The 14460-nt window shown below is 41.4% G+C and overlaps 1 protein-coding gene across 1 annotated transcript in view; it reads right to left on the reverse strand.

The window, feature by feature from the left end:
• ANKH (ANKH inorganic pyrophosphate transport regulator) overlaps positions 1 to 12472 on the reverse strand; it is a 49451-nt gene extending 36979 nt beyond the window's left edge. Inside the window, exons 1-2 of the mRNA XM_009325002.1 lie at positions 12428 to 12472; positions 5172 to 5463 (exon numbers count right to left, since the gene is read on the reverse strand). Coding sequence (XP_009323277.1) covers positions 5172 to 5463; positions 12428 to 12472 — 337 coding nt within the window. The remainder of the gene's footprint in view (positions 1 to 5171; positions 5464 to 12427) is intronic.
• Between the last annotated feature and the right edge of the window lie 1988 nt (positions 12473 to 14460).

The raw sequence follows: 14460 nt of genomic DNA on the forward strand, positions 1-14460 counted from the left end.
CAAGCCCATTACTACCACATAAACTTCAGACATTCTTAAAACAACTGAACACGCTCTTAATGATGCCAGCAGTCTCAAGCAAAGAGCTGTACCGTAGTCATTTTGGAGCTGTCTACTACCCAGCATGTTATACTTACATCATAAAGAAAACAAAGAGAAACCCTCATAGGAAGTGATACCATTTACTTCCAGACACAGAGCTACGTATGTCAATATTAGCTTTACTGGAGGAAAAAAAAAATGCAAAAATGTTTTTGGGTTAAAGTGTGTTCTTTTTAGATGCATTCCATTTTCATACTTCACTGCCCGTTTTAAAAATGAACTTGGAGGCTTGAGAAGTAAAAATCTATTCTGCTGCTTGTCAGAAAGATGGCTCACATGGCCAGAACTGGTGCTGGTCAGGAGTTTGTTCAGCTAAGTGATTTGGGCAGATAACAAAATGCCAATTTGGAAAAAAAAAAAAAAAAGGAATGGCAAATCTTCATTTGGAGATGGCACAGGGTACATAGTTTCTTTATGTCTTTGACTAGCCTGACTTAAAGCAGAAGCAAAAGCCTGTGTTCCCCTTGTGAAAGCCCAGATGATCAGAGTGTTTTAGGCTTTGTGATTTTTTTGCTCATAGTAATAAGTAAATTTTTAAAAAAGCAGCTTAGGAGCATCTCAATGCAGACTGATTACTGCAATCATATTTTTTTGTGCTCAGCTCTAGTTCCAAAATTGCATTAGTTGATTTTCCCGAATCTATCAATGACTGTTGGTCACAGAAATATCTTTACATAGGCCAGCATCTCGTAAGTCTCAAAATTAGCCTGTTTTAACTAAAACCCAATCATTGCTGTCCTAAAATCCACAAATGCTTTGGTCATAGGCTTTCTTCCTTCTTCCTTTGACCTGAATACCTTGCTGATAAAAAACTGCCCCTGTTGTGGGAGAATGGTTGGGGCATGGGGAAGCATGTTACTACTTTAGCAATGGCCATCTGAAGATGCTGAAGTAGGACACATTTTTAACGAATAACATTTTATCATCTTTTAGAATGAAGAAAAAAAAAGCAAGCCTGGATTATATTCCGATTTGTGTTCCTGTGCTATCATCTTTTTCCAGGGCAAAATGTTTAGTATGAGCCTGTACAGCTGGCATGCAGGAACAAGACTGACTGGGAAAAATAGCTCAGGTTGTCCAAAGCCACTCTGTAACTCCTATTCTCTAGAAAATTCCAGTAGTGTTACATTGGAAATGGTGGGATTACATCTATGTCTCGCTTCTTATGCAGATCTTTCATGTACATGCAGTGACCATGCATGTGGGAAGTTCAAAAGAATCAGTGGAATTACTAGCAACTGCTAAAGTTTTCCCCTGTGCAATCTGTGCAGGGAGTGGCCCATGCCCGCTAGCCTGTCAGTAATAAATTGGTACAAAACAAATCACTCGCATGTCTTGACTATCCTGTCTGCTATAGGTTTGCCTGGTTACTAAAGTTCCAACCTTTTTTTCCCGGTGATGACAAACGATCCATCATGTAGTTTTTAATCAGGTGTAGTGGGCACCAGTTAAGGATGTCTACTTAAGCAAACAGGATGTTTCCCCAAAGTAACTTCTGCCTTGTCATTTCCAGAACCTCAGAGAGCTGTGGAAAGTAATATTAATATGCAAAAGGAAATAAACTTTCTCAGCATACTATTTCTCAGTAAACTAGTGAAAAGCTGAACAATGCTGTTTTATTGCCAAAAAAACCGTGCATGTCTTCCATGACACTGGTGTTAAAAGGACCCACTTAGTATGGCAGACTTACCAGCAACACCATGAAATGCATTACGTTAGCATAATGTTATATAAATGATTTCTCTCCTCTGTCAAGCTGGCAATTTAGTAAGATGTCAAAAATATGCACAGACAGGCTTGGCATCTTGAATCCCTTCTCTTACAGCCCAATATTCCCACCAAAAGCCAATCTCTGAAATAATGAGGCACTTTAGACCCTCGCTACGTAGTGAACTTCCCACCAGGAAATCCTAACTGGCGGCAGTAGCTGCCCCCAAAATAGCACAAAGGAAGGCAGGCAGCACATTATCTTCTATTTCCAGATTGCAACTGAAACAGCAAATCCAGGAATACTGTACCGACCAAGGTTTGCAGCAGCATTATAAGTGGGATGAGAATATGGTTTCAAATCCCTTTGGTCAAGGTCAACTTGTTTCTTGGTTCTTACTGCTACCTGTACAGGGGAGTGATAGGAGCTGTTGGTGAGGACTTTGCAGACGTTCATGGGAATGTGGTGGGGTTATGACTTACGGACCCAGAGCTTGCGACTGTGAGTTCAAGTGGTTTGGCTCAGCCAGTCATTCCCACACAGGATTGCGTTAGCCCCAGTGGGGCAGCAGTAGCGGGGAGCTGGTGCTGAAGCAATGAAGCATGAGTCAGGTGGGTGAAACGGTCTGTTTTGATATTTTAAATAACTAGAGGCTGCTGTTTGTGAGGAGCTGTGTGTGCAGACTGCAAATAGTCTCTATCACAGTTGGAAATGTGGTGATTCACTGTGGTCACTGTGTTTCTACCACCACTTGTTTTCTTCCTTCTGACTTTTGGTACTCCTCCTCATTTCATTGGGCTTTTTGTTCCCTGTTCCTGGGCTTCGACAGTCCACGGCAGACAGTCATGTCGTCTTCCTTAGCCCCATATACATGGCATGTGGAAGAAATTCAGTCCCCTGAGTGCTGTTTGTTTCTCTTTTTCATCTGCTGACCATCGGTAACCTGTATTTGTGTCTCCTGTAGGTAGCCTGTGATAGGCTTGCAGCTGCTGTGGAGTTGCAGGTCCTAGGAGGCTGCCTGTCACTGGACTCCTTCTCTTCCTCCTGGTAGGCAGGTTGTGCATCTGTGGGTCAGAGAAGAATAATCAGAATTTGAAACAGGTTCAAAGGAAACTTGGAACATGAAACTTGGCAACATCACCCAGGCAATTGGTGCTAGAATCTGACTAACTCCATTCTCTCGGGCACTCTGCCAGTCTCTGCTGTGGCCTTTGCATATTTTCAGGCACAGACAAGTTAAAATACTAAAAAATATCTTGCAGTCTGCAATATCTGTGAAGCCCTTTAATTCAGGACTTTACAGCATGGTAAGTACAGCCTTCCTTTTTCTTTTTTTCCCAGTATCTGCAGAGAGGGCATTTCAGAGGTTCTGAACTCAGCAGGGCTCTACTTCCAGGCAAAGGCAAGAAACTTATCTGGCATGTTTTCCAACGGTGGCCCCAGACACCTCCCTTCAATAAGAAGTCCCACATGGAAAAATCCAGCTATGTCTTTCACCTGGAAATTTGATGATTATACTTTTTCTTAAAATCTATTGTAGCTTAAAATAAAATGTTGGATGACTAGAAAATATTTCTTTATCCAGCTGGCAAAGCCAAAAACTTTGACCAGCACTGGCAGGAAAACAAGTGAGCAACCAGAAGAGCAGCTCTGGGGGCTGAAGAAACATTCCAAGCAAAGAAATATGAGAGCCAAACGTAAAAATGGCCCAAAGTTGAGCCCATACTGACTCAATACAGCAGCCTCAACTGTAAACATATTGAGAAAGTGAACAATCGATACCAGTGTATTAAATTAACTTGAATGCATGGATTCAGCTTATAAAATTAGCAACAGCTTACCCCCGGCACAGAGCTGCCACGGCTAGTGAGCCGTTACTGTAAGCATTTATTATGACCGTAACATGGAGTAAAGGTAAACAGCACAGGGCTGTTTTACCAGTGGTGGAATAAGAAACATGATGGTCAAACAAACTGGAGTGCTTGGGAGGCACATAAAGCTGGTGAATATAGCTGGTAGCCTGTTAAAGGATAAGAGCAGGGGGCATTCCTATTTACCAGATGGCTCTGGTACCTACGTGTGCAGGAACTGAAATAGTCTATTCTATTCTATTCTATTCTATTCTATTCTATTCTATTCTATTCTATTCTATTCTATTCTATTCCATTCCATAAGCTGACCAGCAGTACATGGTGCTCTTGAGATACTAATAGCCTGATAATGAATGGTGCCTCGCTTCCAGGCCACTCTGTAATTTCACATTTGGATATTGCCATCACACTCACATTTCCCATCTTTCTGCGATGGAATGGTCCCCTACTCCTGGTCATCCAACTCAACCCTACTGCCTGTCAACCAACACATGCCTCCATAGGCTGTTGCATTATCTCCCTCCTCCCAACCCTCAGAGCTCCCAGCTTTTAGGATTTTACCTGTTGAATGCAATGCACTTTCTGCTTCTTCCTCCAGCGTCTCCTGTTCCTCGTTGCTGAGGTCCAGAGGTTTTGGCTCTGTAGGATGAGCCAGAAGGTGCAGAGAATCTGGTGCAGTTCTTGGAGAGGATGAAGTTAAAGTCTTCCAGGTCACATGGCTTTTTATTGCTGTGGCTGATGCTTGGGTTGATATCCCATTTCTCCAGGCTCTCAGAAACTGGCAAATTCTGTGGCTGCCTTACTTTTTATGTTCAGTTCATATCTGGTTGTGTATTTTCTTTGTTTCAGAGTACACTCAGGGAGCTGGTCTCAGTTTGGCATAAAGTGCTCTTAGTAACTACTTCTCTTACAGATTATTCAACAGAAGTGGATGATGACTAGCACTAGTAGAGAGTAATACCTGATATTTTAATGAGGATGCTGGCACCTACTTGCTTAGAGTTTTGTACTGTGAGGTAAGTGCAAAGGGTACAGAGGTAAGTGCAAATAAATAGGTACAGAGTACACCAACAATGCCACCAAGTTCTGACAAGCAGCCCTACCAAGCACACCTTGAAGTCCTACTGAACCCATTTGGGCAGATACTGCTAGTTGATCATCACTACCTAGCAGTAAGACTGAGCTATCAGCTTCATGCAACCTATCAACCTTGCCAAAGTTTTGCTCACACACCTGACTGAAAGAGATCAGCAGCATGTTTTGCTGCCAGGCAGGAGAGCCCTGGGGGTGGAATCTGCCACTTAACAACCTGTTTAAAAAGTCATAAAAATTGCATGGATGGGCATGATACCAGTCCAAGAGATTTAATCTCTTTTGCAACTCCTGTTGCACTTATAAATGAAATCTTAAGCCTACATATTAATCAGTTTGAAGAACAGGCAAAGAAAGCGAATTAAAAGACATACTAATTAGACGTGAAGTGACCTTACCTATTAAGGTATGAAATACAGCAGCTACAGCGCCAGCCACAACCATGCACAAAACTGCTTTGGTCCTGTCTCGCTTGCTGTTCACAAACACCAGACCTACATTTTTGAAGTCACTCATCGGACCCGTGAAGAACTTCATCAGGGAGTATGCCAGCCCATAGCTGGCTAGCATTTCCACAGCATCTTCCTTGACAGCAGCAATGCCCCTATTCAAGGCCTGTTGAAACACAGAAAGAACAAATAATGTAGCACATGTGGAAGTATACCAAAAACAGTCTTCTGCAGCCGATTTCTGAAGGAACAAGCAAATTCAGCTCTCATTGTTTTCACCCCAAGTTGGACCTTATTTGTCTGGGTAGTAACATTTGACTTGTGACACAGGCAACTTCATAATTTCATATGGACAGTAAATTAAAGTCAAGCAGACTTGAAGATGAGGTAAATATCTACTTCTGAAGTATATAATGGAACTCCTGCTATACTGGAAGTCATTTTCTTTCCTTTTTAGAGTAATTTTATGACTTGCTAATAATCATGGATGATACAAGACCATTTAAATGTCGCTTTGAGGCCTCAGCCCTGAACTGAACAAAGCACAGTCCTTGCAGGCCATCTTTACAGGTAAAAACTCTGACATTACATGCTGAAATTTCAGGAGCTCAAACTGTTTTTCAGTGTAATGAGCTTTTCACTACATCCCATGTAATTGTTGTAAATAGCTGATATTATTCTATTATGTTTATTATGAAACTAGGCCAAATATGAACATGACTAAACATAACTGTTCTCCTTTCATGTACTTCACAAGGTTCTGATCCTATATTCATTTATATCTCCTTGTAACATATTTTAAAAGAAATACAGCACATGTATTTCAAGACATATTCAGGTTCAACTAACCTACTAATTCATTCTAGGTCCGTATTTAGGAAATGTCTGCCAATGAATCACTGAGAATTAGATGGATTATTTTTATAACTAAGGTGAACCATAGGAAAAATGTGTAACGTTGCTTCAGATTCTAGCTTGCACCAAAATGCTTCTAAAATATTGAATAAAAATGACAGAATGATAAATTTTATCTTCAGTGTGACAGCATCAATCATCTGGTACACCCAGCAAACTGTTAAAACAATATTAGAGTCAAAAAGCATGAAGGATGAAATACGACTTGTTTTCAAAAGTATTTAGTTCCTATGGGTTACAGCTGATGTGTGCTGACAGGGCCATGGCAATGAGGCCAACCAGAAACACCTCGCCAACCCACCCTCCAAATCTCAGTCTATCCACTTACACAGCAGTTCTAATACCGCTTTTTCTGAAAGAGCAAACCAGGCAGAGTATCATCAGGTAATCGTGGTGAAGTCCTTCGATTTCAAATGTAAGCATAGTCTTTTTGTTGCAGTCTTTTGACTTCCCCCCCCCCCTTCCAAAGACCATATAAGGAAGCAACTCCCATTAACTATAAAAGAAACCGCATCCCCATAGCAGAAATGAGCATTTTTCCTACTGTTCTCCACTCTTTCTGTGAGATGTGCTTAATTTTTTAAAATAAAGCTGCACTGTCAACACAGCAAAAAGCTATAGAAAATACCAACTTCTCCATCCTTGATATCTGCCAAATCTCTCTCTTGCAACATTGGTCTGACCTGAACGCTGGAGGCTCCAAATGCTTTCATCTGTCTTGCCCTTTGTACCTTCCTGAAAATACCATGTGTTAGATATGAAATATCTGCAGCTGCTATATGCAACCTTTTCCGGGGTATAGATAATTCCATCTATTGCACTGGTAAGAGTTCAAATTATATTTAATCTGCAGATGCCAAAACCACTAGTGAGTGCATAAAACTGTACTCAATTTGTGGAAAAGACTGCGGCCTCTGAAATGAATAGTTAAGTTTAGCTGTCTTTTGTGATGATGCTTGTGATGATGTTGTAATCGATACCAAGGTGTATACAGTTATAATCTTTTCATTTAAACTTCCTAAAGATGCTGAATCTCCCTGCTGCTGTTGCCAGTAATAGGCAAATAGCCTTAGATTATGCCATACAGAGGGTTCCTTGATCATGGCTTTTTCCCCCTCTTTTCTTTTGTCAACAGTGAAATATTTCTGGCAGCTTCAATTTAAAGAGAAAGCTAACCAATTTCAGGTAGTCTGGTTTAAAAGCTTCTCATTACATGTAAACAGCTGAATTATTTCCAGCACAGTTTCACAAGCACAAGTCCCTCCTTCCTGGTTTGGACAACTACTGAATACCGGAGCCTGTGGAGGATGGTAATCCACTTCTAACAAGGTCCCTGGGATAAACGTGGCTTTAAGAAATCACGTTCTGTCAAGAGGCATGGCACTATGATCCCTCTGCAGAGAGACAAATCTTTGCCGAGCACAGTCCCCAAGCCAGTGAAACTAGCTCCGTGTGACTCTGGCCCCAGGGTAACTAAGTTTTCCACCTAACTAGGACAGACAGAAAGACTTGAGCACTCCTCTTTCTCTCCCTCTCTGGTTTTACAGGCTGAACTCTGATCTCTTTTGTATGAACAAGTGACAGACAAGTAGATACTTCTGACCAATTTTCCCCAGAGACACACTGTGTACCAGGTAAGGTAAACTGGCAAAATCCAGAAGGGACTTTCGTAAGAGGTATGTTGCCATTAATTTCTACTCCTGTGGAATGGTTGGCTGACATGATGAAATACTCTAGAGGCTAGCCCTGAAAAAGCAATCCTCCTAAATGCTTCTTTGGAAAGATCCTTAGGAAATGAACAGTCAATAGGGCTGTGTACAGATTGTTTAGCTTCTGTAGCTTTCTTTTTCCTTTTTCACTTTAAGATGACAGTGCGAAAGGTTCTTCATCCTCAACTTCCAAACACTATACGAGAACTTGTGTAGCTTTTCTACCCCATGTACCTTAGAATATTTTTGCTACTGAAGCTGCTGATGTCATATTTAGCATCCTTAAACCCACAAGAAATCTCAGTTACTTGATAAAGCTGCTTTGGAGTGTAATCTGAAAGACAAAGGCACTTGATCTTTCATGGCATGCCAGCCACGCAGTTGGTAATCTTCCAGTCTATTTTCCTGTTAGATTTCCAATTAAATCTCTCATAAAGGAAGAAAAATATAAGCCAGGGCAAGGTCTCCATTTTTTTTATCTGACTCTATTTTGTACACTTTTTGTGTGAAGAAAAATCAATAACAAAACTTCATCAGTAGCATCCGTATTCCATGTTTGTTTCACACACAACAGAGCATATCTCTACAAAGATTTGTGTAGCTTGTCAATGAAATCACACAGAACTAGGTCGTAATAACAACAACAACAACAACAACAACAACCAACAATACTTAATATGAGAAGTCAGCTTGATCATACATATTTCAGATGCCATCCTACTTTCAGCTGGCTTATTCACACCAAACTTGAAGGGAGAACTAGGAAATCCAGATGCTGGAAGAAAGACTATTGGTGATGGCACCTTCTCCTGAGTTTTTAATGAACAGCTAACCTAATACAGTAGTAGGTGAAAATGTCACAGTAAATTGCTATTCATCAAACGCGATTAAAACAAAGCCACTGACATTGCTGACCCTTCTTTTAGAAACAACAGAAAAAAGCGCACAATACTTCCAGGCTGAGCACAATCTGGTAGGTACATGAACAGGTTAGTTGAAGTAAGTCATATTCCTAAAACACTTCTCAAAAAGGCAGGCACCAACGTCTACAGCTACTTCTATGTAATGTCTTCTATGACACATTATGTTATCACTAGAAAGAACAAACCTTTACTATAGAACCCAGTAACAACCCCTTGAGCCTTTTTTTATGAATAATTGTGTGCTGTCTCTAATGTTCTCTAAAATCAGAGAGAACTAGCATTTTTAAATTCCCACACAAAAGATTCAAGTCAGAGGAATACCAAATAATACACTTAATGACATTTCAAGCCAGTAACCACATCTTTACAATTGGGTACTGCAGCTGGCTTTATCCTCTTAGAAGGAACATATGAGACCTCTATCAAATTTTTAGGACATGCATAACGGATGAACCCAACAAACCTTTGCACGCAAAGGCAGTGATTTAAAAAGAAACAATTGTGAGAAAAATGTCAAGGGTCTAGCTTCTCCTATTCTGCATGAGCTTTCAGCGCTATTCACTAATGTTGGCAGAAGAGGGTTGGTTCCAATCTACAGCTATACACCTCTGTTGCCAAAAATTCAAAGTCTGTCTCTTAAGCTGGTTTTATAGAGTTTGACCATTTCTCGCATGATCCTCCCCTCCCAGAGACTACTGGATGACTGATGTTTTACTTTGTATTGGATTAGACATATAAAAGCATAAAAAAATCCACTGAGAAAGCCACACCTATTGTGTATGTTTTCTTCTGCTTTTGAAAATGTTTTATTACCTATGTACTGCATAGAATTTCAATAGTCTACATCTAACTAGAAGGGCATGTTTTCTACTTCATTTGAAGTTAACTATTGACTATGCAGTCAATACTTGACCAGTGCATGTGTTTCAAATAAAAGCAAGTAAAATCCAAGAAACTTAATTCTTGTCAGTCCTCAATTTTGCTTATCCTGGAAAAGCATACTGTGACCTAGTGGAAGCTGGCACGTTCCTATGGCTTCTTCAGTTTGAAGCTGGGATTCTGCCTGAGCTGTTTTCAAGTCTGTCCCAGCTAGTTATCTACCTAAGGGTGACATCAGAAACCTGCTCAGTTTGGCACTAACTTGGCCAAATGTATGTTCCGTTCAGCGAACCATTTGTAAGATGTTCCCCCTCCCCCTACATCTTTCTTCCTACCTGCCCTCCCCCAAGGAAATGGAAGAGAGCCAAAGTATCCAGTTAAAGAGCAAGCTGACGTAGGGGACAGTCTTTCTCCTGTGTCAAATAATCTTGATGATTGTTGGCTGAGTTTTCATTTACTAAATCCTGTCACATTGAAATCTTCAGCATCAAATGTACCAGCTGGCTCTGGCTGTTCTGCCTCCCCCTGTCATCAACAGCACTGCCAGAAGGACACCTGACAGATCCGATGCTCTATAAGCATGGCATAATCAGACCACTGTCTCGGTGCTACCTGAGTGTTATCCCATCTGCATCTCTGCTTCTGGCTGGGTTTCTCGTAAAGGCAGGAGCCACTGGTAGGCAGTTTGAGGGAAATAGCTAGTGCTCTGTGCAAGACTTCCATGGACGTAGACATAGAAGTGGGAGAAAATGGGGTAAAAATAGCACGCACACATTTATTCTGTCTCAAGAAGATTGCCCAAACATAGTGTATGAAGAGATAGCCCTGAAGGGGTAGAGGGAGTCTGACCTTGTAGCTTGAAAATGATGACTGAGGAGTGTTCATTGTTTTGGGCCTTTTTTTCAGTTTGGGTTTTGTTTTGCTTTGTTTTGCAACGCTTTTACCCTAATTCAGTATCTCTAATTTTTGGTCAGCATCTGTTGTAGATCATGTGTCAGATGACTGAAATGCCATCTGAGTTCAATTCCTATTAGCCCACTATTAAAATACTTGACTTACCCCTGCTCCCTGATTAAAGCTGGCCCTAAGAGAACAGCTAGTCACCCCTGTCCACAGCACTGCAAGTGCTGACATCAGTTCAACCCACCGAAATAATCCCAGTCCCCAGCAAGAGGCGGCAGCCCTGACTCCCAGTCTGAAAGAAGAAGAGATACCCATCCAGAGAGAGGGACACCTAGATACCTCCATGGTATCCTTTCAAGAGCATTAGGACTGCCCTGAAAATGAGAGCTGAAGTTCTTCTGTCTCTTGCTGCTTCCTAATTCAAAAGAAGCTGGAAATGCAGGGCAGGTGTCACAGCTTTATCTTAAAAAAAATGTTAGTGTACCAACATGTCAATCAAATTTACTCTGTCTGCTTAAGTAAGGAGAACATGGCCTAGAAGAAAGGCTGCGCTGTTGGGGAGCTGGAAGAGTAGCTACAGCACACTACCCTAGGGCACCTACTGCCTGTGTGTAGATTCATGAACAACAACCAGCAAAACAAGGAAAAGAATAATACAAAAACCACAGGTGACTGCAGAAGATAGTGGCCCAGGACCACAGGAAAGAAACCAGACTCAGTGAAGCCAAAACGTGCCTCATTTAAAACTACATTTGACAAAGTGCCAGAATATTTGTGACAGGGAGCAGTCTTGGAGGGGTGAATCAGTTGCTGCAGATGGTTGCCCTCCCGCAGGACGTGGAGAACACTGATCCCAAAGCCAAGAGAGCTACGAGCCATGATGGCAGGAAGCCCTTCGGGACGTATTCCCCGGGTAGTATCTATTGAATGGGGATGGCTGACACCTGTATGAAGGAGACCTAGACCACTGCCATTAGTTGTGGAGAAACCCATCCCCTGAAGTGAGACCATAACTGTTAATTTTTCCTGGCCTTTTTTAGGCAAGGAGTGCTTGTCGGGGCACAGGACAGAAGCAAAATCAACATGTCAGAGATATTCCCCTGCATTATGACTTCCCTGGTATCCTCTAGATGATGCTAATCAATTGTCCAAAATGTATTTAAGGTGAAACTCACAAGGGAATGCTTTGCTCTCATGTGAGCTTTTCATTCAGGTTTCCCTGGAGCTCATCCACAAGGGTGAGAAGCATTTGTGATTACATTACAGAAGTATGGCTAACTCCAGGCTGAGGTTATTTGTCTTCAGATCTTCTTCACGTGGAGGCCAGCGACTCATTTTCTTTCAAAAGCTATTTCTGTTTCTAAGTCTATGAGTATAGACAAATAAAATTGAGACATAAATTGAGACACATAAAACTAGAAGAAGGTCGGCTCCCTGTCTCTTCAAAATGCCCTGTGGAATAGCTATCATTTCTTGACCAAATTCCATTTTGATTACTTTTAAGTGCTAGAAAACACTGGGGAGAATACAAATGTGTATCACATGCATCTACACACAAAGAACATTTGCCTTAATCACAAGTGATACAGTATCTGCAGCAGTGCTCCTTTTGCTTTGAATTTCTCACAGAAACAAGCTCTGTTCTCTTCCTCACATTATACCCCCAAGGTAAAAAGTAAGCTGATTTACTATCAGTTGTATATTTCATAAAATCACATTTTCTCATGTTTATAAATTACATCTCTGCAAGGACTGTTATAAGACTTGTTTATATGCACACAAATTTAATCTACACAGGTCCCATACCTGTCAGTCTCTCACAACTCTGGCATATTGCCTTTTTATTAGCATTAACTCAGTCTCTGCTGAAATATACCTCACGTCTCTCTCCTCCTGAAATGGAGATTGCCACTTTCTCCATGATCGCACCTTCTCACTAGGCTCCAAAGCGCGCAGACAGGTTCGGGTTGGAAGGGGCCCTTGGGGGCCAGCTTAGAACGCCGCCCCGGGCTGAACATCTGGGAGATGTTGTGGAGGAGACCCCACACCTTCCCTGGGCAGCCACCCTGAGAGGCTACTATCACTCTGAGCCTTAACATGTAACCAGAACTGGCATCTGAAGATCCACAGCCATCTCCCTTGCACATTAAAACACACTCTCCTGCCAGCGGAGGCCACGCTCCTAGCGTTGGCCCAAATTTCCATTTCCCACATTTCCCCTTCCTTTCCCGAAGGCTCTTTTGCTTCATCGCTCTGTACCACTTCTCCTCGCTGCCGTCTTTCACCAAAGATCTTGTCCTTGACAAAGCTTACCTATATTTTCACCTCATGGCAAGAAATTATTTAGCTCCACTCGCCTTCCAATTTTCACCCTTCCTGTTCTGTTGTTATTGGCTTTTTCATAGATATAACTTACCATAAAGTAGAACAACATTTTTCAGTAGTTTAATGTTGTATTAATTTCTTTTGTATTTCTAAGTTCATGCATTACATACGAAGCTAGGCTTTTGCTTTCTCACTGTTTCACATATCATAAGTAGTTCTCTTAAGAGGTATTTTTTCACATAAGGTTACCTGACACTCCCAATTACAAGATCCTGTATCTAGTGCAAGCCCATTTTTTCCACTTAAAAAAAAATCAGTCTAGGCAAAGACCTAAATTGAAAAAAAAAACCCCAAAACCAAGCAAATATTTTAACATATCTGCAAAAATACTTTTGCCAATTGCAAGAATAAGAAAAAATAATGAGATTTGTCCCTGGCTTTGTAGATTTTTAACCATTTTCCTTTAAACTTTTCACATGAAAAAAATCTTAGCGCATGCAGAATTTGGTGAAAATTTCTGAAATTTGGCAGAGGCTATGAAAAGTGCCTTTACTTGGCCAAGCATCTGCAAACTCTGAGTTGCACAGGTTCAGTAGAACTTGTTAAACTACTTTAACTGTACAGAAATCTTGTCTATATTTCAGCTGTGCTGAGTGTGCTCCTGGGCATTAAGCTTAGAGCAGTGAAGGTCAAGCACCACACAGGACAGACTGCGTAGGTTCAAGTCCTTAAGGTACCAGGAGACAAGGAAACACTACCTGTACCATTAGCTCAAAGCAAAAGGGAAAGCATTTCTCCTTCCATGGAGTGAAGATGCACTACCCTACAAAGACTTCTTTCTCTGAGGAATTGTGAGGTTGTTTATTCTCCTATCTTGGCTCTTGCGGAAAGTACCCTGGAGGCCAGATCTGTAAAATTTGCTTTTATTGCTTCAGCTCTCTTATTTCTGTACACTTCCCACTCTTTGTTAGTGATTAAGATCCCATGTCCTCCTACTTGGAAGACTAATAATTGGCATTTCCTCTCAATTCTCTTTCCATGTGGAATTTAAGGGATGTAATAATTATGCCCAGCAAACTCTGCAAGAGCCAACAATCAAATTCGAGGCTGTCAATACTGCAGCAAAATATTTTAGTATCATCACACACACCATCCTACCACTTCATGGCTGCTCTAGAGATTACCCTACTGCTGCTATTGTTTAGAGTTACTAATTTTGCCATAGTCATAACTGGTAGTCAGCTGGGAGGGGTGGGTTACTTTGTTGGAGTATGGCCACGCAAACAGGTATTTTGGGGTTTGGTAACAAAGAAGTGGAAGCCTCCCTGAGAGGGGAACCTTCTGTTAAATCAGCAGCTGATCCCTTTGGGAAATAACCCATTGAGACACTTAGTTCAGTGGTAGCTGTCCAGGCTGTTTTGATTACAGAAGATGGTGAAGTTCAGCCTCAGTGACAATGTGCAGCATGGGACCAAAACAGCTTCGGATAATGGGGCTGCAAGGGAAGACACTCACTGTGCAAAAATATCTTTTTTTTACTTAAATCACTTTCAGATGTGACTAAAGCGCAAGTTAGTTACTAAA

Source organism: Pygoscelis adeliae, unplaced genomic scaffold (assembly GCF_000699105.1).
Source record: "Pygoscelis adeliae isolate BGI_AS28 unplaced genomic scaffold, ASM69910v1 Scaffold86, whole genome shotgun sequence".
Lineage (NCBI taxonomy): Eukaryota > Metazoa > Chordata > Aves > Sphenisciformes > Spheniscidae > Pygoscelis > Pygoscelis adeliae.